This window comes from Engystomops pustulosus, chromosome 3 (genome assembly GCF_040894005.1).
Source record: "Engystomops pustulosus chromosome 3, aEngPut4.maternal, whole genome shotgun sequence".
Classification (NCBI taxonomy): domain Eukaryota; kingdom Metazoa; phylum Chordata; class Amphibia; order Anura; family Leptodactylidae; genus Engystomops; species Engystomops pustulosus.
Window position 1 is genome coordinate 173,890,202 of NC_092413.1, and position 26,666 is coordinate 173,916,867.

General features: G+C 39.2%; 1 protein-coding gene across 2 annotated transcripts in view; it reads right to left on the reverse strand.

The window, feature by feature from the left end:
* NYAP2 (neuronal tyrosine-phosphorylated phosphoinositide-3-kinase adaptor 2) overlaps positions 1-26,666 on the reverse strand; it is a 105,805-nt gene that overhangs the window by 15,593 nt on the left and 63,546 nt on the right. For both annotated transcript variants that reach the window (XM_072143051.1, XM_072143052.1), the window contains exons 3-4: positions 19,968-20,269; positions 8,050-9,138 (exon numbers count right to left, since the gene is read on the reverse strand). In XM_072143051.1, the coding sequence (XP_071999152.1) occupies positions 8,050-9,138; positions 19,968-20,269 (1,391 nt within the window). The remainder of the gene's footprint in view (positions 1-8,049; positions 9,139-19,967; positions 20,270-26,666) is intronic.

Consider the following 26,666-nt stretch of genomic DNA (forward strand, 5'->3'; position numbering starts at 1 on the left):
TCATGCAGTGTCCAACAGAATTATGTCGCAAGCCCTATGTTAAAGGTGAACCAAAAAAAATATGGTGCACTCATTTATCATGCAGGAGGTGCCAGATTCATGAAGAATGTCCGCCAGAAATCCTGAATCTCGCGCCCTCTGCACACTACACAGAGAAACTACAGTTTGCACTGATTTAAGTGAATGTGACCCAATGGGGGTTATTTATCAGTGGTTTTCCTGGGTTTTTTTGTGGTGTAAAAAAGTCTCAAAGTAGTCACATTGATGGTTTTTGAGACTTTTAACTGCTAAAAAGTCTCACAGGACTCTATACACCTCTTCATTAATCTGGCCTAAACATAGAACTACTGCTAGGGCAAAGCCAGATTCATGACTTGAGACAAAAAGTCTCATAAAAAGTCTCAAACTTACTCAAGTCCCCTACTGGTCTATATGCTGAGACTTTTTATGGATTTTGAGACTTTTTGGAAAATTTTTGAAAAAAAAATCCCAGACCATATATTAAACGGTCACAGCCACTTTAATGAATCTGATGGGCAGCAGAGCTCCAAAAATAGACATAGAACTGTCCCCAGGAGCCTCCTAATGATAAATAAACCCCAATGTCTTTTCACACCTTATGTCAGCATGTGTGTGAGACACTGCATGGAGAATCCACATGCTAATAAAATCAGCCTGATCTATGACTATTGGAGGGGGCATTGTCCCCCCCCCCCTCCCGAGGCTTACACAGGGAAGTTTCACAGGACATTATTGTTATAGAGGGGCTGTCTTTTCAAAGAAGATGGCAAGTATATGCATCGTATAAATATTTATATATTGCATATACAAAACCTGTACCAGGCCCACAATTGTATTATAGTGTATTGGTTCTTCATATGGGGATGAGACTTTGTGACTACAAACTTGTTCCTCCTCTCTGGTAACAGAAAATCTGGTCTGGATTGGGGGGGGGGGGTTCTTCTTAGAAAAATGTTTATTTAGTATACTTTAATGTGAAGATCATATGTAGCAGAAGTAAAGAGTAAGGCCAAATCAGAGCTCATCTTTAATTTTACAAAAACCTGTAAGAAAACCAAAGCTGAGCTTTTATTGGTTGCCATGGACAACTAGAACAGTCATGCTCTAAGACACTTCTGATAAATCTCCTCCTTATAGTGAAATCCTGAGGCAGATAAATAACACATTAAAATGTAATTAACCTCAGAATCAATTTTCCTGAAATGTTGTATACAATTAGTGGGGATATGAACTCTACATAAGGGTACGGTATATAAGATACTATATTCTCCTATATAGCACAATATAATCTAAAATGCATTTTTTAAATCCAGGGTATTTTGTGTGTATATTATAGATTACTTTTTTTTATCATAAAAATATGTATAAGTCATTACAGATTGATAAATACTGGAAGTGATAGGAAAGGAACAAAAGGCCATTGTCAGACTTTGTTATGAGGGAGAGAGAGATCGTTCCACATCCCAAAAATATTTAGTCATGCGCAGTATAATGTCTGGACAACTTCTACTTCTTCAATATTGTGTTATGCAGTTTTGTAAGGAGTGAGGTACGGTACAGTAGAGGATTTGGGAAGGCTCACATAATGCTTGTACTGTATTTTAAACTTTTGCTTGTAAACTATGTTTACATTTTTGTAAAATGCATTTGCAATCTTGTCTTGCTAAACACTTGCAGACCAAGTTACTTGTAGTCCAAGGTTCCACTGTGCTGTATACATGTGCATCTATCTATATATATACATGAAACATGTTTTCCTATATGTACATACATCCTGAGTCTTGAATCTAGTGATGACAGGAGGATCTCTGTGGTCTTCAGCACTGTATATGATTAAAATCAATTTTCGCCTTGTGCTCACTCACTTAAATGGAGGTTTATACATTGTAACAAGAACACAAATTCCTGTGTCTTCCCCACAGTCTCATGGCAGGACCGTGCAGATGAGCTGTAACATCACATTTATGTCGGAGCCTCAGTCTGTCGTTAATTGCAGGTGAATTTATTTCAGCCTAATGCAGATGTGAATAATTTAGATGAAGGACGGGGTGTTGGAGGGCAGGGTGGTCACATGATTTCCTGCTAGGTTTCCGCATTGCTGTCGAGAGCCACATTATCTGCAGGTAGACTGTAGGATGTTCATCTGGACTGATGAGATCATTTAGTATTTCTGCATTAGCCAACATGGAATCTGACATCATGGAGAAGATAACCTCAAATGACGGCCAATTATTGATAGAATCATCTACATAGCTGTGCTCCAGTCCACACAAAGGATGTTATACTGTATGCTACTACTTATGAAGCAACATCTGTCTCTAGAATGGCTGCTCTCAGCAATAACGTCTTATTAAATGTACAGATTTACACTCTAAGAACTGAATAGACAAACCATCTACAGGCGATCCCCTACATAAGAACACCCGACTTACAGATGACCCCTAGTTACAAACAGACCTCTTGATAACTGATAACTGACAACAGTTATCACAGGTGTCTTCAATTAAGATTTACAGTTAATTCTGTTTCTTATAACAATCCAACATTTTTAAAATCCAATAGTCATAGAGACCAAAAAACACAATGATAAAATATACAGTTCCGACTTACATACAAATTCAAGTTGAGAACAAACATGCAGAACCTATCTTGTATGTATATAACCTGGTGACTGCCTGTACACTGCATTAGTCAGTGCACAAGTGCCCCACAAAGCTAAATATCTGTCTGATAAGCTCCTCCAGCGCTATAATATAATGGTGGTGCATTGCATAGCATAGCATTTCATAGTGACAGATCCCTTTAACATACATAGTTATGAGATCAAACATTTTTTTATTGTTTTTTAACATATCTTAATAGCAGTGTGAGCTTTGCTTTCCTAATACAAAGTTCCAAATATAATATAAATAAAAAATATAATAACGATTATTTCCGGTGTTTAACCCCACAACAGAAAATAGCGCCCAAAGTCGAAAAATGACACTTTTTTACCATTTTGCAAAATGTTAAAAAATTTTTATAAAAAGTGATCAAAAGTCTGTATAGTCTTCAAAATGGTATCAATGAAAACGTCATCTCATCTTGCAAAAAAAATTAGACCACCCACAGCTCCGTACACTAGTATGAAGTATGAAAAAGTTATTCTCAAAAAACGAAAAAGGGATCTGGCCCCAATCCATCACTGACCACATCACTCCTTGTGTCCCTCCAAAGCCCACTTCGTGTTTGGGGAAACGGGGAAACAATCACAATTCCTGTTGGATCGCTAGACATTGCAATTATTTTATGGCTTGCACCCCCGAAAACTATTGCACTAGCCCTGAAAAATGTCCCCCTTGTCTTTTAAAAATGAGCCCGATAAATGGGAGAATATTGTCCAAAAAGTGTATTAGTCATATGTGAAGTAGCTTGTTATATAGTCCAGTATACCCCTGAAGTTGTGGTGTTCATCTAGTGACTTGTGTAGGATTTCCTTCAGCATATTCTTCATTGTCCCTACCTACATGAAGATTTTCCTAGATGAAAACCCCCCAAATGGGTAATTTGAAAAGGGAATATTAAAGTGAGGGTCAATAACAAAAGTAACGCAAACCAAAATAAATGAAATCATAATCAATAGAGAATAATGTGAGGTACAAACTACAGACATGATAACAAGACAATGTAGTACAAAATCCGGAAACAAGGGGATACGTAAAAAATTAGGCAGAAGGTAATCAACTCTATTGCAGGTCAGGTAGATCAAACACGCAGGTCGGAAACCAAATAGCTGGCAGGGAATCCCAGCCCCGAGGAAGCTTTATAGCTGACTAATAAGCAGACTGAGAGGCAGGTGAGCTAAACCACTCAAGATTTTACCCCATGTAGCTCTTAACCCAGCACTGCCAAAAAAAGACAAAAGTATTTATTCCTTCGAGAAGGGCTGCTCAGAGAAACGTTCAATGTAACACTGACTTGCATCACAGTTGCCTTTTGTAAAATAAATTGTTCTGCTCATCTGGTAAAATCATTCAGTCTTTAGAAGGCTCATTTACCTAAGTAATTACATTTTAGTGATTAATGAAGAAAGGATGGGTTTCTATACATAGTCCTAATAAAGATTATATAACCACAGATAAAATAGCAGCAGTGGAAAGTGGTGAAAATAGATGAAACTAAAAAACGATTCTCTCAGCTCATAGATATACATGAAAGCCTTTTTAAAAGTCTATTACAACCCAATTAAAGGTGGTCTTTCACCACCATCTTTTTAATAGGTGTCCCCACACTTAATCCAGTCGTGCTTTTCACAAGCATTTGGTGTCATTTGTGAATTCAGCTATCTACCTTCACACATCAGTATATTGATCAGTATTTTGTATCAGTATTTGTAAGCCAAAATGAAATGGACCTGAGCAAAGATGATTTACAAATCTTTCCAATATCAGTTCTTTCTGTAGAATCTACTCTTGATTTTGACTTGCAGATACCTATACTAAGTAATGAGCTTGAGAAACGAGAAAGTAAATCTGTCCCTGCAGCTTTGAAATGTGACACATCTCAAGCAAAAAGTGACTCTTCTCAGACCATTTACTTTTGACTATTGAGCCGATTATTTTATTTGTTAAATTACTTAATATAAAAGAGGGAACAATAGACTATTTAATACCTTACCTTACAGGAGTAGTAGTTAAATGGGATAAAAGCTAGTGGTAGAGAGCCATTAAAATAAATCAAGCACAATAAAGCAGGGACACTTACTCAGAGATACAGGCACTGTGATTGTGGTAATCTTTTCATATTTATTAATCATGACCTTTTTCCTTTGAAAATCAATTTTTACAATTCTGCTAATGGGCCTGAAGACCCTCGGTGCTGCAGCTATACAGGCTCTTACAATGAGCAGTACATATCTCACCCTCTCTCTGCTCCCTCCCTCTGCCTAGCAGCAGCAGGAGGTGCAGGGGGAGGGGAGACCTGCCCTGCTCATTGTTACAGCCTGTGAAGCTTCAGCACTGAGGGGCTCTGAAAACAATCCCCAGAGCCTTTCAGACTCATTAGCATAATTGAAAAAGTTAATTTTAGTGCCCTTGGTTTATCTTCATTTTCAAAGAAGATTTCCTTTAACCCTGGCCTACACAACAGACAATGGGTCCCCTACGCTTGCATTGGTTGCTAGTTTAATAACTATTATCCTATCCAGTGCATGCCTATACATTTATTAAGATAAGTATCTCTTGGTTGTGCATATAAAACAAGCTGTATATATATATATATATATATGTAAAAAATAACAAATCTATCTGTACAACAAATGCTCTCCATGAATGAGCTCTTATCATTGCCAAATGATAGTTTCTGTTGGAGAACTGATGGATACAATTCTACAATGTTTTAATACTGTAAGAGAAGTTAACAGAGCACAAAACCACGGGAGAGATTACTTATTAATAAAACTTAGATACTTTTAGATTTCATTATCATCAACACTTTCACTGATGCATTTCATCTGATGGTTTATGCTCTGCCATAGCAAAAGCAATAACACCAAAAATGAACAAGTGATGGGATCAGACAGTAATATCCTGCAGTACAATGCTGTGATCGCTGTGTAGGTCACTGTTTGTTGCTGATAATGATCATCAGCAGCAGAAAACCAAAAGAGATCAAACAAGTGTATGGCATCATGAGTCAAAAGTTTTAGTTTAACCCCAAATGCATTCTTTGCATCCAACACTCAATACAGAGAGAAAAATAGAATTCACATAATAAATTATCTTGTTGACAAGTGTCGGACTGACATCTGACCTACCAGATGAGGTGATCTTGAGGGCCCACCCTTCAACCATAAAAAAAATCATAATCTATAGTAGTGGTGGCGAACCTATGGCACGGGTGCCAGAGGTGGCACTCACAGCCCTTTCTGTGGGCACCCCAGCCCTCACCCCAACACAAAATTTGCCAGATACGACTCAAGGCTTTCCCCTGTGATCCAGTACAGCCCAGGACGCACCATGCTCTGAGCTATTTAAAGCAACATCCTTGGCTGCCAGGACTACAGGAGGAGCCATAAGGTGTAGATAGAGATGGATTGTCATTTGAGCTCCTGCTCTGGGTCCCCTGATTCTTCCTCTTCAGGGGACCCTGGGGGGGGGGGGGGGAAGCTACAATCCAAATTTCTCCATCTTTCTAATGTATTGGTGAACACAGGACACTGATACGTTTAAAACCTGTGATACAGCAGGGATCAATAAGTTACTGCTTTAATTGTCATGTTGGCACTTTGCGGGATACAAGTGGGTTTTGGTTGTAGCTTGGGCACTCTGACCCCAAAACGTTCGCCATCACTGATCTATAGTATTGGAATCATCCTATATTGGATAGATCATAATATGAAATTATTACTCCATTCCTTCCAAATGAGCCCAATACAAACTGTTAGAACCTGGGACCCACCAGAGGATTCTCTGATGCTGTGATGGGCAAGTTGGACACTGTTCAAGACTGACATGCTTGAAGTCCATCGTGTAATCTTGAAATGCAAAAGGTAAGCAAAAGGTTCAGCACTCGGAAGAAGCCACCAGGATAAATAAAATGTAGGTTCTCTTTATTTTAGTCTCAGGAACATAACAGCTTTAGTGCATATGATCAATGCGTTTCGACGCAGCGTGTCTTAATCATGATCTAGATCATGACTAAGATGCGCTGTGTCAAAACGCGTTGATCGTATGCACTAAAGCTGTTATGTTCCTGAGACTAAAATAAAGAGAAGCTACATTTTATTTATCCTTGTGGCTTCTTCCTGCATGCAGTCAACTCAGTCTGGACATCTGCGTTGATACTCCAATGAAGAAAGTTTTCTCCTGGCCCTGGAATAAAACTTCTTTCTTTATTTATACATCTTTAAAACATCCTCAAAATTTCACCAAGACTCTGACATCAAGTGCTCTCAGTCATAGAGCACTAAAAGCACTTGATGCTTGAAACGCGTCATTGGTGCAATTTTTTTAGAATGTTTTTAAAATGTTCAAATAAAGAAAGAAGCATTATCACAACTGTGAGGCAATTTTCTTAACTGGTATACTCGATTATGACTAAGACACGCTGCGCCAAAACGCGTTGATACTATGCACTAGAGCTGTTCCTGAGACTAAAATAAAGAGAAACTACATTTTATTTATCCTGGTGGCTTCTTCCGAGTATACCAGCTAAGAAAATTGTCTCACAGTTGTGATAACACTTCTTTCTTTATTTGAACATTTTAAAAACATTCTAAAAAAAAATAGCACTAATGACGCGTTTCAAGCATCAAGTGCTTTTAGTGCTCTATGACTGAGAGCACTTGATGTCAGAGTCTTGGTGAAATTTTGAGGATGTTTTAAAGATGTATAAATAAAGAAAGAAGTTTTATTCCAGGGCCAGGAGAAAACTTTCTTCATTGGAGTATCAACGCAGATGTCCAGACTGAGTTGACTGCATGTTCCATAGTGAAACATGGAAAGAAGATGTGAAAACTGTGTGGAACATTATTTTGTTTTGATTTCTCTTGCACAATTATGTCTGTTTCTTCTTTGGAACAGGGACTAACATGCTGATTGATAGAAGTCCAACTTCCGAAACCCATTCCAATCCAAGATTTTTCTTTTCAAATCTCTTTTTACCAGATTTTTCAAACTTTTTAACAAAACCACAGGGGGATACAACTTCAATCACAATGTAAGCATAAGAATACCAGCTCATGCTTCATCAAAAGTCACAAATAAAGAAGAAATAACCAAGACATAAATTATATCCATGTGCTCTAATTTTTTACACAAGTAGAACAAGTTTTTATCATACTGTGGCCCCTTCAGTGTGAGTATCAGAGGGGTTCCTGGCTGTCACACCCCACTAATAAACAAAAATGATGCATATCCTATCTACAGACCATCAATATAGTGGAAAATCCCTGCTAGCAATTATCATAGCTCCAAACTATAGAAACCTAGATAGTCATGAGGTAGAATTATTTTGTAACAGAGGTTGACAATTTTGAAAAGCACTTACTCTCAGTAGGTTCTTTAGACCGTCTTCCACTTGATGGCCTTCTCAGCAAACTCCTTCCTGAGGTAAAGAGGCTTGATAATTCTTCAAGGGGACTTGTTGGTGTCCTGGATCGTGAGCTGCTCTGTGATGTACAATAGGTGCTGGTAGATGCACTGACTGATTTCCCTTCTGGTGTGTTTCTAGAATGAGGCACTGATGGAGAACTTCTTGATAGACTTCCTGAATGCACAGAATCATAAGGTGGAGGTCTTTTGAGGCTTAGAGGAGTCAGTGATCTACCCATACTAACTGGAGAGGGAGAAGCTGAATGACTTTTAGGATAGCCATGTGGAGACTGTGTTCTATAGTTGGCTGAAGCATGTGGTGGTGAACATGAATGACCAGATGAAGGAAGTCCATGGGAAACAATGGTTTGGTCTTTGTCTACTTTCTGGTGTCCAGGAATGTGTGTTGGAACTGGTGATGGTGACGCAGAACCAGAACCTTGTTTGATGTAAGACACATTTTCCAATACTGGTAGCTTTGTTACTTCAAGGGGAGTTAAAGGAGATTCGTCAGAATTTGGTGAACATTGTGCAGGTGCTGGTGGAAACACCAATAATGGAGGCCTTTGAGATAATAGATTTGGAAATGGAGCGGGAATGTCACAAACCTGGCCCTTGGGAGTTGATGGCACTGATGACTTGGTGAATTCTAAGTCAGGCACTGTGGGAGTAGCACACTGAGAAGAGCAACTAACGTGATCCAAGTCATATAGACACCTGGAGTCATGTCCTACATCATCAAATATTGGGTATTTCATTTCTTCATATACTGCCTCACATTGGTCTTCCTCATCTCTTTTAAAGTCTCTTATAATGTTTCCAACCATCTCAATATAAACAGGTTCATCGTCCTCTCGATCTCCTGTACCACAGCTGATGTGAGATGAGGATGCTTCTCGGAACAAAGTACTCTTCATTGGACCATGCTTTTTAATGTATGTCTCATCAAATGATGTGCTAAGATGAGTAGTTGGATTTCGTTTAGGCTTGGGTGGAGGAATCTTCTTAGTATATTCATCACTGTGAGGTCTTTGTTTTGCTGCCGCTGAGGAATAAATGAAGACAAATGAAATCAAAAGTTTGTTTGACATGTCTTAAAATAATTTGTCTACATAAAGTAGATTTTATAACTTCACACCCTTCCAGCAAAAAGGAGTTTTGTAAATCACTTGAAGACTTACTCCAATATTCTTACCATGGACTGAGGCTATATATGGGGAAGAAATAATACAGGAGTGGCCTAAATCTTGAGAAAATTGCATTCAGTTCTCCCCTCCACCAATTTGCATGTTAAAAAGTCAACTATATGCTTATCGGGAAACTCTAAAATTCTGTTAAGGTATAATAATCCCTAACAGATACATAACTCAGTCACATTCCCTTGTACTATAAATTGGAAAGTATGTAAGTCAATCTAACATAATTACAGTAACTAGTCTCTAGAATTAAACCATTTATGGAGTGCCATAGATAGATGCCTTGTATGTTAAGGTTTAATCCATCATTAAACCCAGTAACATGACTGGGCATATCAGCAAAATTAGAGACTCCTATCACTAGACAGCACTGAGTTTCTGAGTTGTTGTTCCTCATCAATACAGGAAATGTACATCTTTGTCTTGTTTCTGCTCCAATAGTGAGCAATTTATCTGATAGTATTCTGAGGCTACTCCACTTGAGGCAGATAAGGAGGCTTATTATTAACTCTTTCCACACCTAGAGTACATGTCATTAATGACTCAGTTTTGTAACGAGATGAGACTAGTGATTGTTTGTTATTTTATTTAAGTCATTAAACACTTTATCAGGTCCTTTATCTCGTAGATGTAAGTGGATACAAGACAGAAAGCTGATTTACACAAACTTCTTAAAGTGTAAAAGAAAAATACACAACAAAGCTTACTATTACAACCTGCAAATAATTAGTTACACAATTTTGTTTAGTTACTCTTTAGTGACACTAATGTGTCATAGCTTTTATAGTAAAAGTCTATGTAACAAAGTCAAATGAAGTACAACAACGTCTGAAAAGATAATTACTTCCCAAACAATAAGTTGTGTTTACACTTCTAATAGAGGGGAATAATGAAGCTCTTTGTCTTGTGTTTGACAGAAAGAAATAACATATAATTTTCTTCTCATTTTTAAAAACAACCAGTACATGTAGCATCTATGATGCTGGGATATTGCCTCTTCTTTCCAGCTGGGTGGTTTCGCTGCATACCTCGAGTTCTTGATTGGAGAGGTTTTTCTGTATTTTACAAATGCTTGAGCTCTCCATGATCATTCTGAAGTGTTTCTGATATTGTTTTGCTCAATTATATGCAAGTGTTACAATTTACTTGGCATAATTGTTCCAATCTGACTAATTTCTAAGAAATGTCTACATAGTATGTGGTAGATAAACACTGGCATTACAGTCCTCACCCGGAGGTTACAGAATATTTTTGTTGCTCATATAGCACCAATATATCACATATAATATACTTTACAGTTGAGAAGAGATTATGCAGAGGCTACGTATAAAGCTCTGTTCACATGGCCACTAGCGTGATGATTACAGTGTATTATGAGATACACAAAGCTTTAATTAATCTGGACTATGATTTACTGCACCAGTAGTCATGTCATTGGACAGGGATCCTGCATTTGTAGTTGTTTGGCCACTTCCCATATTAGAGGATTGTCCTCTAAGTGACTTACCCTGTGTCACCTTTTAGTGTAAGATTGGTGCACTAATCTTAAACATCCTGGTGTGATGTGGAAATTTGGTAGTAAAACGTTGCTTATAATACCAGATCCAAGCCCCTGTGCAGAGCTGTTTGGGATTCAACCCATCCATAAATTAATTGATGTACACCCTACAGAACACAATAGGGCTTAATTACTAAGGCACTAATCGTGGCACAGTGCATTGTTGTCAGACAATGCGTTTTGGGATCTCCTCCGGACCGGGTAAGTAAATGTGCCTCAATGGCCCACATTTATCAAAAATTGTGCAAACTGCACTAAGAGCTCTTTACCTGTGTATTGTGCAAGGCGCACCAGATTCATGAATTGTGACAACCCCGTTTTTCATGAATCTGGCGCCCCCTACAGTGCTCCGAGAAATGCACCAACTTTTTTCAAGTGCACCTTTAACATAGCGCAACATTAACAGATGCTGCATGATAAATGTGGCGCACGGTCCAACTGAGCATCGGAACGTCCCTTTTATTGCAGAATTTTGTGTTTTGTCGGGTATAGAGTCGTGGACTCTTTATAAATACATGTGCAAGCAGTTTGCACTGAAATGAATGTGCAAAGTAAGACAGAAAACAAGTGCAGGGGTTATATTAAATGTAGTGTACACCTTGTACACCAATTTTTTTGCGTACAGGATATCACTTCTTTTTGTAGGTTTTACACATGTTATAGCTGAAATCTGCGCCACTTTGGACCTGACATTTCATTCTGGCGCAGGAGTTTTTTGCAGTCATTTATAAGGATGTCAAAATGCAGCTGTCTTAATAAATCTCCCCCATTGACTATGGGAGGTTTTCTCTTGCAAGGTGTCATCCTTAGATGGAGAATAAAAAAAAACAACTTTACTACAGCGATGGATAGAAAAGAAAAGATCCAGTAAAGATACACCAGCTTTAGATTTATATTTAACACTTTGAGCAGGATACAGACTTAGGGGACTGAAGAAGTTTAGATCTCAGCCTTGGGATTTTGGACTTTAGCTTTAAAAAAAAAAGTCTACACAAAACAACTTTAGGTAGATCTCTATAAACTTTCTAGAGGTACTATTCCTGTTTACCACGATCTGTCATATTCTGCATTTATGTTTATGCAAATTAGTTTCTAGCTGCACACCAGTTGTCTTGGCCTACCAGTGCACCTGTGTCTGTGTTTCACACCTTTTTATTGGAGATTTCCGTAATTGTGAAGGGGAGATATTAAGTGGCAGTGGCCAATGCAGACAAAGAAAAGTGGTGCACCAAGCAGACACAGCCCCATTCTCACCATTTTTCATCAAACCATTGACTTGAATGGTCAAGGTGTGACAAAGAGAATATACATCATATGTACTGTATACATCTATCAGAAAATTCACAGATCATGGACAGCACATCAAGGCTGAGACACATAATGCTGTCAATAAGCATGCAGGGTTCTTAAAGTTTTAGTTAGCCTGTGAAATATGAACATCTACTTCACAGTAAAGCCCCACAACACCCATTCCTCTAGTTAATAGCATCCGGTTTCCTAAATATCCTCTATTAACATCTCTCCACGGGATAATGATAATTTTGTGGATTGTAATAGGAATTATAATCCTGACATTAGCTGTTCTCAAACAAGTGAAATTGTTTACAAGAGATTGGATCACTCTGAATGGAGGAAGATTATAAGAAAATAATTGTGCGGCAGGAGTCAAACCGAGATTCCAATTTAACAACTACTTAAGAGACCACAGCTAATTGCAGGAATCTTGTGGGTCATCGGCATCGACATGTAATGAGCGCATCTTATCTGTACAAGACCAGAATTGTCAGCGCGTCAAGACACGTTATCTATTCAATGGGCTTTCTACTTTTAAACATGAAAATTTTTTTAAGAAAACCCCCATCATCTCCCATGATATGTCTACTCAACTAAGCATCATAAAATCATGGATCATCCTTCCATAATACCATTCCCCGCTGTTACCATTTTGTTTTTGTTCTTGTTTTACTGCAAAAAAAATCTTTTTGGAGCCTCATTATTAGCAATTATGCAAAAATTAACCAATAATATCTTTTATTGTACATATTGACATTATACACAGATATGTTTAAGATCATTTTAAACTCCCTTCTACAGTAGCTATCTGCACATCATTTTTTTGATTTCATGATATTGTCCAAATCTGGTTATGGCAGGAGGGTATGTACAGACTTGGTGGGCTGTCCAAAGGTGTCTACTCCAGCAGATGACCATCCACTTGACAGTATATTATGTATTATAAATTATACCTTGGGACAATGTGTGGCGTATAATAGTAGATTTGGCTAAACAAAGATGTTGGTCCATTAAATCCAACCTATTATTGTAAACTGTTGATCCAGATGAAGTAAAAGAAAACCTACAACGCTAATGACGTATAGTAGGGACAAATTCAAGATGTGGCTCAATAGATTTGTTCCTCCCCCATATGAGAAACTAGTGGGGCCTTAATGCCAGCTGCTAAGTCCTTGGTTAGATTAACTAATGGGCAGGCAAAGATATTGACGAAATGTGTTAGGGAGTGTAGCTATAGGTCATGTAAGGGCCAGAATATCCACCAACAGATACAGATTCTGGGTACTATCCTTGTTCGGACAGGAGTCACTGGGGGATGTAAGGGCACAGACACAAAGCAGGGATAGAGACTTTGCTCCCTGGTGCATTCGGCTCTCCTGAGACTACTGATCCAGTGGTTATTGTACAGTCTATGATAAGATCTATCGATTTTTTTCTGTGCACAGGAGGGAATTAGCACACAGACCTTTGACGTATATGTTATGTATATGCAGATTTTATAATGTAATAAGTAAATGTTAAGTTTCAATATTGGGATGTCTGAGAAGCAAGTGATTGGCTTTTTCTAACAAATTCCTTCCAAGCAACATCAACAGAGAGGAGCACATTGCGGCTTTCAACCTGCATTTAAACACCCTGACTTGGGCAAGGTGTATGTTTTGATTCTGATGTGTATGAACCATAGAGGCTGCTAATGCAGCTGCATCTATTGTGGGAGACTAAGGAAGGCTTTGATTGCTAATTCTGTATGATTCTTTGAAAACAAATACAAAATACACATAAAGAGTTATTCTCATCTCAGCATTTATGGATTTATCTATTATTATTATTATTTATTTATTTATTGAGCACCAGTAATTCCATGGTGCTGTACAAGGGGTTCACATACATTACACAAATGCAAGTACAAAATACAGAACTACAGTGATCAGGAGACAAGTGGAAGGAGGACCCTGCTTTGAGGGCTCACACTCTATATGGGAGGGAAGATGGAGACACGAGGTGAGGGAGCAAAACAGTGCAGTCATAGTGTGCTGACGGATGTATCATAGGATATGGTATGAATGCCCTGTAGAGTCTGGAACCTGCATTCATCTCTAGAGCAGGGTCCCATTTGAAACTGTAAGAGAATAAGAGAGGGTTATTTATGGGAAACAGCCCATCGCCCAGTCGCTTCCGGCATACTGTTACCATAAACTTCATGAACGCATAAAGGAATATCATCGGGCCAGAACGGTGTGTGCCGCATCTTTTTATATTTACCTTGATGCATGTGCGAGTTTCTTCATTCACTTGTTTGGGAGCTATAAAAATGGTTAATGCACCCTCCCATACACATACATACACACACATAGACACACACACATACACACACATAGATAGATAGATAGATAGAAAGGGGCATATTTATCAGGACCTCTGCGCACCGCTTATTGCTAGCTTTTGCGATTATTTTCCCCAATCCGCCACCTTCACATCAGTGGGGCGTGAAGGGGCGTGAAGGGGGGGGGGGCGCGGCCGGCCAAGCGGGGGGCGCGGCCGGACGGGAGTGGGCCGGCGCAGGGCGTTAATGTCTCCGCGCCTGCACACTCGCTGATGCCGGGGACTTTTCATATGTGAAAAGTCGCCGGCTGCGTTTTTTTCTACGCCAGGGCCTGCCTGGCGTAGGATAAACGCTGCACTGCTGGCAGCACGATAAATCAAGAGGCAGAAGCCTCTTGATGTATCGGGTTGCAAATTTGCAGCGGCGGGGCGATCATACGCTGGCGCACGAGCACCAGCGTATGATAAATATCCCCCAAAGTCTCAATCTCAAGATAGATGTGGGTTGTAGAGGAGATCTGCATCCTCCAGGCACCAATGGCATATTATGTGGATGGGAATACAAATGGAATGGAGATTTAAGTGTAATAGCGTAACACAAGGTCTGAGTGGTGTTGTACAATGGAGGAAACATGCCAAAAGTACAATGACAAATAACAGCATATTACTGTGCCCGACCCTTTTACTAGGAAAACATACTGCAAAGAGAAATGTTTTTCCCTGTTTTAAAGAGCTTGTGTCAACTTCTCCATTACCTTCACCGTATAATAATAGCTATTTCACAATTACTGTTGTTTCAGAGAATTTTATTTTGAGAGGTTTTATCAAAATTGCATTTGAAAAATGCTGCACAAGAGGGAAAGGCATAATAAGTGTGGGATGTAACAGAATACATTATACTCTCCGTGCTCTAATTTTAAGAACATTTTGCGAGGGCTCAAAATGATCTTTTCCATAATAGTCAATTGTAATAAAATATAAGTCACAGGTTTATTTTCAGCCACAAGTGCCATAGGCTGTCATTCTAGTCTACAAAACACTTCTCTTTATTAGACGTAATAAAAATTGGACGCCATAATAAATTGTTTGTCATTTCCTATAAGAAAGGACAATACTAAGGTTATTGTAGGACACAAGACTCGCAGGCAATGATTTACTATATGTGTGATGGTCCAGTCTATCTCACTATACAACACACTATTAGGTTACATTAAGTAACCTGGATATTGATTGGAACATATTACAGGGGTTGTAAATCATATTATATGATATGTAATATACTGTACACAAGAACTGAAGTGCTCTCAAGACACAACATAAAATATAGAAGGGAAACTATGCTTTAAGGGGTTTGCCCATGAAAAATAATTCTCAAATATCAATCCCCTAGCGATGTTTATACAATAAAGATAATTTTTAACCCCTTACTTTACAATTTTACTAAGTTTTATTGCTGTTTTAGCTCCGTCAGTGTAAGATTTTAGGGTGTGCGTGGGAACTCTCTAAGCAGACCCTTCATTATTCCTCTAGTGCTGTGTGCTGACAATATGGTTAGGTTATCAGGGTACAGGTTTATATCCACTTTTATTTTGCTTCTGAACATTTTATTAGTATCTGACACACAAAAAGAGAGATGGAACAGATCTGAAATGAGATGATGAGATCCATGGAATGCATATTACACATGACAATCTCAGCTCTACTATCAAAGCCATAACATACACAGCACTATATGTATACGCCCTCCCCTGGATAAAGATCTTATCTGTCTGTAGCTTGTAGCTTTACTCTCCTCATGATGTGATTTGTTGTTTGTCAGCAGGAAGTCAGTGTGTGTCTGTGTGAGCTCCTCCTGAAATGCAGGGTGGGGGCTAGAGGCAGAGAGAAACTCAGCACAGCAATAGACAGGAGAACAAGATGGCTGCTGACCCTAAACTCAGAAGATCCAGGATTGGGTCTAGGGGCAACCAAAAATGTGTACACCAGGACTGATAGAGACAGGTTGGAATTATATCTGAAATGCTGCATTTTTGTTAGTAACAGGGAATTAGAGAATGTATTATTTTGTTATCCTGAGTATTTATAAGAAACTTGTTTTTTTGGAAATACCCCTTTATGCAGTGTAAAGTAGTTTTATTTTTGATATTTAGGATTTGTGTGTTTAGATATTTAGAAATTTTTTTTCTTTACATGAATTTTGTCTTGTATTCTGCACCAAAAAATAGCCAAACTAAAAGATTTTTCGACTTGCAAAACTATGGAGTAAAACTGCAGTAGGCGACTACACACATGGGTCAGTCCCATGGAATGCAGTGGAATGAGTGGTTTCTGTTATGTGGATATATAAAGGTTGATAATCAGTGGTGTAACAGTCGCAGGGGATGCGACCATGACTGGGCCCGTCGGGAGGGGTGGGCTCACAGCTGTCACTGTGTATTACTATAAGAACATCTTCCGATGCTCTGCACAGAAAGAGAAAAGCTCAGTGCAGGGGAAGATGTTATGATAGTGAACTATGAGAAACTACGGGTCCCTTGTCAGTCTCGCACTCCAGCAGCTTCTGAGGAGGAAGCTCTTTCCTCCGCTCAGATCAGAGGCCCCGCCCACCAGCCCCGGCTTCCTGTGTGGAGTTCCGTGCAGCTGGGGCCTTCTGTGGAGGTGCCTGCTGTGTGCTGCGATACCATGCTGGCCCTGGCAGCACCGCAGAGAATGGAGGAAGTACCTGGGTCTGTAATATGACATGAACTAGGTCCATCTACAGCTGGATAGTTAAGTAACTGTATTTATGTGTGTGTGTAGATGTAATGTGTATATACATTTAAACCATGGGCACAAGTGTCAGCATGTGCAATATGGGGGGGGGGCATTTATCAGTGCTGCTAGGCCAGTTTCTGTGGCACACAGGGCATACAGGGACACATCCTCTACTGGGCACATTTTGTTGGCAGTTTCTTCAAAAGGATAAAAAGAGAGGAAATACACAACAAAAGCAAAGATGCCCCAAAGATTTTGTTCTTTAGGAAGCATAAAAAGTATCTGCATGTGTATTGTGCCTGGATTTGCCAAGCAGCATTTCCACAAATCTGCAGTGTAATACAGTAGCAGTGGCCTTACAGTAGTGTCATATACATTAGAAACCAACCACTGGGTTAAATCCCGCTGCCATACTGCAGTGCAGACCATTTCCCTAAGTCAGTGGTGGCAAACCTACGGCACTGGTGCCAGAGGTGGCACTCAAAGCCCTCTCTGTGGGCACCCAAACCATTTACCCAGCACAGAGTTCACCAAAGAATCACTCCTGCAGTCTCTGGAGACTCAAGCTGCTGTCAGCACTACCCATAATTGTCTACTTGGGACTGCAGGAATAGTGAGAGTTGTCTAAAGGGCTGCATTTATTTTTTCCTCGTGCTGGCCCCACATTTCTTCTTTGTACATGGGGACCCTAAAGAAAGCTACAATGATAGTTCAAATATGCCTTTCTTCTTTAAACTGTATTGGTGCCATAAAGAGGCCGAAACGATCGAAAGTTGTGGCAGAACAGTTAGTAATAACTTACTACTCAAACTGCTTTGATGGCACTTTGTGATAAATCATTGGGTTTTGGTTGAAATTTGGGCACTTGGTCTCTAAAAGGTTCGCCATCACTGCCCTAAGTCTTTATTCAGGTCTTATTACAATACATAGGACAGTCACAGCCATTTCTCTAACAAATATATTGTATTGGATAATATTTAGATAGATCACCGTACATGTAAATGTTAAAGTTTTATATCCACAGAGAATATATTTTAACCCCAGATTAAATACATTCTTCGATGTAAATGGCAGTCTGGTAGTTAAACATCTATATTAATAGACTCTTTATATTTTATTTATATTATTCAGATCCTCCTACTGAATAGAAATGCACTGACCTGATTATTTGCCGGTTCTATGTAGTAACATCACTCCCATATTACAAATACTACTTCCAGGGCTGCCACTAGGAATTTTGGGACCCATGTCTGGAAGATTTTTGTGGGCCCCCCTCCCCACCGGCGTCCATTCCCACATTGATACATAACATTATGCACAATTTTTATTTCACCCAAACATTTTTGAGCCATGACAAGCTAGACTCCCTACACTCGGTATATAGATAAACCCTTTGTATGCCCTCTCAGTAGATAGATAACCCCTGCACGTACCCACTCAGTATATAGACAGCCCCTGCAAGTGCCCACTCAGTCTATAGATAACCCCCCAGTTCACAGTCAGCCTCTCAGTTCACAGCAGATGCCCCCCTTTAATGAAAGGTCCAAACCAGATGCCCCTCTTACTGAAATGTCCACCCCAGATGTGCCCTTTAATGAAATGTCCACCCCTGACGCCCCCCTTTAATAAAATGTCCTGCCAGATGCCCCCTTTAATAAAATGTCCTGCCAGATGCCCCCCTTTAATGCAATATCCTGCCAGATGCCCCATTTAAAGAAACAATATGATGTCACACAAGTGCGACACCGCTGCGTTATAGTCATGCACCCGAGCCGGTAGACAGAGCCGCGGGGCCAGGGTGAAGAAGCCTAAATGTGAGTATAGTTTTTTTTTTCAGATAGGGCCCGTGAATGGGGGGTTTAATTGGTACTTTGAGCCCCTCAGGCCCCCCTTTTGAGAGGAAAACGGGGGGCCCTTGAACACAGTCCCACTAGATGGCGACCCTGACTACCTCTAATGCTGCGAGAAAATGGTTATTATGTTTTTTTGACATTTATAGAACTAAACACGATATACAGTAGAACATATCTCTCTATAAATGATAATTCATTGCCATGTTGGTAAACAAGGCTGTTACGGACTAAAAAAAAAATCATTGTCAAAATCATCATAGAAATTGCTCTGAAATACACAAGTTGGAAATGTGATCTAATATTTCTAGGAGTAACCAATGGAGCAGGATCAAAAAAGCCGTAATGCACCAAAAAGATGCAACTAAAAAAGAAAGACTAAGATAAATGACCCCCATTTATTTTAGTTTATTAACCACAGTGAAAATATGATGCCAGACTAATGCACTGGGGTTAAAAAAAGAATGGAAGAAGAGGTAAATTTTTCACAGCACAGCACTCGGGACATTTATTTTCAGGTCGCCCTAGTTTAATCGGTCCAGGACTGATTTCACACAGTACAGATTTCAACTATTCTTTACATCTATATTTTTAAGCCAAAACTAAAAGTGCATAAAAAGAGGTCGAAATTTTTCCATTTATGTAAACGTTTAAAAAAGGCAAATTACTGGCCAGATCTGATGTGTGTAAACTCAGCTTAAGGCATTTTTAACACATCCCTTTCCTCATTCCCAAGCACCAGCGAAAAGAACAAATCGTTCATGTTTGTAAACTCCTTGTAAATATTTTCATTGTTTCTAACAACATAATAGGAGCCCCCAGAATGTGGTTTAGAAATGAGAAGATTGTTTCATTAATTATAATGTGTCCTGGAAAGGAGACATGTTCCCAGATAGCTTACCATCTGTCCTGTCTGTGAACTTTGGACTCTTGCCTAGTGTTCCGAAGTTGACAGTCTCTGAAGAAATGCTTAGCTTAGTGTTTGGGTCTCGTTTTGGCTTAGGAGGTGGTTGTTTCCGGGAGCAACCACTACTGTCATCATCAGCGCCACCTACTGAATGGAGGGACTGTGAGCGCACAGCAAATCCACTAGAACATGGATGTGGTAGCCTGTCTTGAGGTGCAGGCATTGTCATAAATCCCATGCGGAAATGTTTATTGACATAGTTCCCTTCATTTCCTCTTGCCACTTCTCCGCCAATGCTGTATAATACAAAGAAAAAAAAATATTATAATTTTCTGTATAGTCATTTCTAATGTAATCAACAATATGACTTGACAACAACTCATTCATCAAAGAAGTATTCCAGAACTATTCCGACCTCCATATAATTCCAGAATTAGAGAGTGAGCACCTATTTTTCAATATCCGATGGAAGGGGGTAGAGACATCTAGCACCGCCACCAATAAGCTGCTTATAGCCAAGTATGAATGTGTATTAAAGAAATAATGAGATATCTACTATCAAATGAGTGTTTAATCAATAGCTATCTGCTCATCCAGTTCTTAAAGTTCTATATATTTTTCTCAGCTCCTAACATTGGCTTTGGAACTAAACGGGATCTGAGCTAAAGGTCCGCCAACCAGAAGTAGTAGATTATAACATGGAAGGTCTGAGCGCTTAACTGGGGCCCAGGGCTTCTAGGGGTCCCATGGCCACTCAAAACTCCCACCAAATTTGATACTGCCCTATAGAGCTAAAAAGTAGAAGGACCTCTAGTCCAGAAATCCACATACATGTATGCAGGCTATCAACAAACATTTATGCAAGAGCTCTTTCAGGACCTAAAGGTACTTAAACAGCAGGAAGCCAGAAGATGAGACTCCTTTTCTGGTACTGAATGTAGGCATTAAATGTAAGCATGCTAGAAGAAATAAAACTTGTATGGGACCCATAACTTTCAGGCAGCTTAGGGCCCATGGCTTGTGACCAGGACCTTTGAAGGGGCATCAAAGTTCTTTAAACTGCAGAACTGAAAGCAGAAAGAGAGGACTCCCTCTCATTTTTCAAGTTGGTTCTGGGATCATATGTAGGCAGTAAATCATCATAAAAATTAAACTTGTACAGTGCTCACAATCTTCCTACAGCCTTGGGCCCTTGGATGTCTAAATCTACCTGTGATCCAGCCATTACACACAAATCGGAGCTGATTTTTCTAGAACCAGATTAGTGATCATATGGATAAGCCATCAACATATTTCAGTTTTGATTCAAAATTTTATACATTTGTTAATCAGAATTTATCTGATTTTGGGAAACTACATTTGCAGATGTCATTTTTTATATAATACAACACAATACAGTAAAATTTATTTAACAAAGTTGTACATAAGGTATTTACTCATTCAATGAAAAAGAAATGAAAATTTCAAAGGAACCAAAATTCATTATAGTACATCAGGATGGTGCATATATAAGTGAAACCAGATCAAACACATTTTGACATTTGACCGTGCTCAGGATATGAATGTGACCTTTCACTAACATAGAATTTAATAACAAGAAAAAATATTTAACCATAAGAAACTTGTCCTTTATTTACCAAGCAGTCAATACGTTTCATTTTACCGTATAACATACAAGCTTATGGTTGATGATAATTTCATGAATTTCAAATGCCATATAAAGTATAGACTATAAAGTACAAAGTTAGGTATATTTACCCCCCGCTCAACCCCGCCCCTCTCCATAGAGAAATATGGCGCACAGCGCCGTATTACGAGGAAAGATAGGACATGTACGGTGCCGCACGTGTATATACATCCCCCAACAGCTGTGTGAATACAGCCTAAGCTTGTGGGCATGAGTCAATGCTATGATGGGATATTTTCTAAATTTGTTAAGGCCTCTCGGTTGTACCCTCAGGCCCTTCGTCTGTTGTCTGCAGCCTGTATGTCATCATGGATGACTTTACGTCCATGACTGATGAATCCACAGCCATTTGTATGACCCCATAGAAATGAATATGCATGTATGCTAGTCCTTAAAACCATAGCTAGAACACATATAAAAAATATGGGGGATTTATCGACGCTTCTATGCCAGTTTTTGGAGTACAAGTGTTGACATGATCCCAAATTCTTGCACGCTGAAAATCTAATAGCAACTATGCCACCTCTACTCCACCAGGGAGTGAAGTAGGCATAGATGGGTGCGGCCACCGGAAGTGTGAGTGGCCATTGGACATTCCTGCCTACAAACTTTTTAAAAACCTAGTCGGATCTAGCATAGTTCTACTCTCCGCCACCTGAAAGATACCTCCAGAGGCCTAAGCCCCAATGGACGAAGCCCCTTTATGTATCCAGTGGGACACAGGGGGCATGTGGCCCCTATCAGATGCAGGCGCACTATAAATTTCCCCCAATGTGTCTATGAGGCTTTACATTACAGTCTACAAATTTGTAGCGTCAATTATCAGTCTAGCCCCATTAATATGTATTGTGCTACAAGGAAGCATTTTTACATTTACATAAGTGACCTTAAACTATTGTCAATAATAAAGATTGCCTTAGATACCCAGACTAATCATCAATGGTTCAATAAACTCTGCAGCGCATTTGTTAATGGTATTGGATTACTTTATGCCAAGTTCTGATTCTATCCTACAAGGTTGTTAAATGGATTAAATTGTATTAATCTAAGAACATGTCCCTGACTCTCTTGACTGCAAACCATCATTCCCCTTGTTTCTTTCTATTTACATGGCACAAAGTCTGACACATCCAGATTTATAAGCACTCTTTGAAATAAAGGACACCATAGGCTGTTAGCTGAAATAATTGTAGGTGTTGATCCCATTTCATTACATGTGACAGGAAGGAAACTTGCATCTCTAATAGGCTGCATGCATTATAAAGCACAACATCAATTTAGATGATTGTTAAAGAGAAAAGTTAATTATCTCATATGGTAATGGTAAATGAATATGAATGCTGGATGTCAAAGTGTCAAATAAATTTGATTTCAGCCTTTCAGAAAGAATTACATTGATCTCAGTTCATACTATATCTTAATAACATTAAGGAGCACTTTTCCCCAACATCACCAACTTAGTAGAGGTGAGCGAATCACCCAGATTCAGCTTTGCTGAATTTTTCAAAATATCCAATCCTGAATCTATTTGGTCCCAACCAATGTTGTCCAGTAAATTGGTATATTCCGTATATACTCGAGTATAAGCCAACCCAAGTATAAGCTGAGGCCCCTAATTTTTCCACAAAAACCTGGTAAAACCTATTTTTTTTACTCGAGTATAAGCCGAGTTTGGGTTTTCAGCACATTTTTTTGTGCTCGAGTATATATGGTAATCCCTTCTAGTTTCCAAAACATGGTTCAAAAAAACTTTTTATTGAAAATGCATTTTAAGGAATTTTTCTTTCTTCATGTAAAAACCAATAGATTCACTCATCACGAATTCTTTATATGTTATAGTATGAGCCACTCCACTGATTCCGGAGAAGTTGGAATTTCTATTCTAACCCTCATAGTTCCCTATTGATCAGTATTGTTAGCTTAAAGGAGTATTCCCACAAGGACAATATTTTTAAATATACTCAGGATCACAAAATAACAATTCTCTAATTCAATGTATTTAACAAAAATACAGCATTTCACAGATATAATTCCAACCTGTCTCTATCAGTCCCAGTGTATATAATTTCAATCGCCCCAGGACGCCGCTGTAAATCTTCTGATGGTAGGGCATGACAGATTCTTCTAAAGAATAGCTTCTCCTGTCTGCTTCTCCTCTCTGCCTCCTGCACCTCCCCCCTGCATTACAAGACCAGCTCACACACAGACACTTACTGCCAACAAGCAGAAGTTTTCAGAGACTTACTCTACCAGCTACAGATTATAGGGGGTGGTGAGAGTGTGTGTTATAGCTCAGATATAGCAGGGCTGACAGTGTTTGTTATAGCTTAGATGTAGCAGAGCGGTAGCAGTGCTGAAGTGTGTCATTGTGTTTTATATCCATTTCATGGATCTCAGCATCTCTCATCTCTGATCTGTCTCATCTCTCTTTTACTATGTGCCAGATGCAAGTAAACTGTTCAGGAGCTAAATAAAATTGTAGATAAACCTATAGTCTGATACTCTAGGCACATTGTCAGCACACTGTATCTCACAGCACTACAGGGATCCTGCTAAGGGGCCTGCTTAGAGAGCCCTAGCCCACTCTGGGATTTTTGCACTGACAGTCACTGAGTGATAGGAGATAAAACAGCATAAAAACTGAGTTCTAAAGTAAGGGGTTAAAATGAGATTATTTGAGTAAACATTACTATGGGATTCAAATTTGAGAACTTTCTTTCATGGGCAAACCCCTTTAAGATGATAAGCTCGACATTGTTCAGAAAATGTTGCCAGGCTTTCTGCTCCAGTCCAGGACTAGCCACATGGCAGTAGGGAGTCTTATTAGAATATTAAGGTCTACAAATAACAGCAGTAATTGCTCTGGAATTTCCGGTCCTAAAGAAACTATTTCAATTGTGATTTACAATAATCAATGGAGTAACAGCTGTGGAAAGATACAAAAAGTTGACATAGGTCAGTGATGGCTAACCTATGGCACTGGTGCCAGAGGTGGCACTCGAAGCCCTTTCTGTGGGCACTCAGGACATCACCAGAGATGACTCCAGGTATCTTCCTGCAGTCCCAGACAGCCCAGGACTTGCTGTGCACAGAGCTATTTTAAAGTGACAGTGCTACCTGGGACTATTTTCTGCTTTATTGGTGTCCTCAGGTGCTGGTATCAATGAAAGCTGTGACAAAAAAGGGAGTATAAATCACAAATTAAATTTCTGTGTTGGCACTTTGCGATAAATAAGTGGTCTTGGTTGTAGTTTGGGCACTCGGTCTCTAAAAGGTTCGCCATCACTGACATAGGTGGAGACAGTGAAAGGACTTCTTTAAAAGCCATCCCGGATACACTTATCAACATTGTAATTGCAACACATCCCCATAAGGACAACCCATGAGGTTATAGAAATTAAAGAAGTATAAGATCTTGGTAATATTTGCAAATGTCAAGAACCTAGTTCCAAACTATGGCATGTGATGTGACATAAAAGCCAGAAAGTGAAATAAACATAGCCTGGGGCAGTAGCGTTTGCACAAGTAATCAGCTTGAAAGATTTGACATTTGGTTACATATAGATGTCCAGCTACATGTGTTCCATTGAGTCATTTGCCATGAGTGAACCCAGTATAGGACTATCCTCCTTAGGAATGAGTTCTACTTTTGCTTTGGACCCAATGATAGCATGAGGGTTGTCTGGAGATTGGTCTGAGGTTGGTTGGGAGACATTTTGATTATTTTGTTTTCATTTGTTCACGATTTGCATTACATTAATATGTCTAATAATTCTGTGTTTTTTTTTAATTCCATTACTTTTACTTGTGTTGCAATTTAAAAGTTGAGAAGTATTATTTTTTTGTTTATATAGTGTTAACCTGTCTAATTATTATTGATTAAAAAGTTCAGAATGTTTGTGATCTCAATCTTATCATAATATACACATAGTTTTGGCAAGGCGCAGTAAAATGAATTGTAATGTTTCAGACATTGTGAATGGTCGTTCAAAAGATGGTCAGCTGAATAAGCTAAATTCTTCTCTTTGACTTTCATTGAGTGTGTATGTATAGCCTGACATCCCTAGAACCCTATTAAGATCTAAGTTTGGTTTAGTAGAAAAGGAAGTGGGGTGGACAATGGATATCTATTACCAATTACATTAGCGAAAAAAAATCCAAATTGGATGGAACCCCTATTTCCAGGAGCCCCATGGCAACAATGCAATGTACAAGAATATGTTATTTCTTGTTTTGATCATTAATGTATTTGAATGAACAAGCCAGTAACATTAGGCATAAAGTTATTATATGGGCTACAATCACTGTATCCTACAAACTAAGAAGACACAATGACTAAATATTGTGAAAGCTTTAAGCATAAAAAAAGCCTCAGCAATGTAAAAGATGTCCTGTCTGAGAATAGAAATGAGTAAATAGTAATTAAATACTCTGCACAATTACTACTGTCAGCTCCTCCATACATAGAACACAATGGCAAATGTAGGGATATTGCTTTAATTAGCTCCTAGCAATACTACTACAAGCAATACTACGACATTGTAATATGATGGCGGTATAAATATTACAAATATAGAAAGTGGAGAATATTCATTCTCTTATTATTATTACTTCTAAGAAGATCACGGTTTTCTGTGTAGCTGTAAATTCTTCTCATATGTAGCTAAACACATGATTTCAACCTTTTGAACAACAAACATTCCTTAAAGGGGTTGTCCGAGTTTTTGAAAAAAAAAGCTAAAAGTGGCCGGGACAGGGCTGCTTAAAAAAAATAAAGCTGTACTTACCTCCCGGTGCCCTCCCGTATCCAGCGCTGCTGTCACTCCGGTCCGGGCGCCATGTAAACAAACATGGCCGCCGGAGCAGCGCTGGACTCAGTTCCGGCCGGACCCGACAACCTTCCGGCCCCCATACACAATGCTGTGTATAGGGACGGATAGGCGTACCCGGCCACGGCCGGCCGGAAGCTGAATCCAGCGCTGTTCCGGCGGCCATGTTTGTTTACA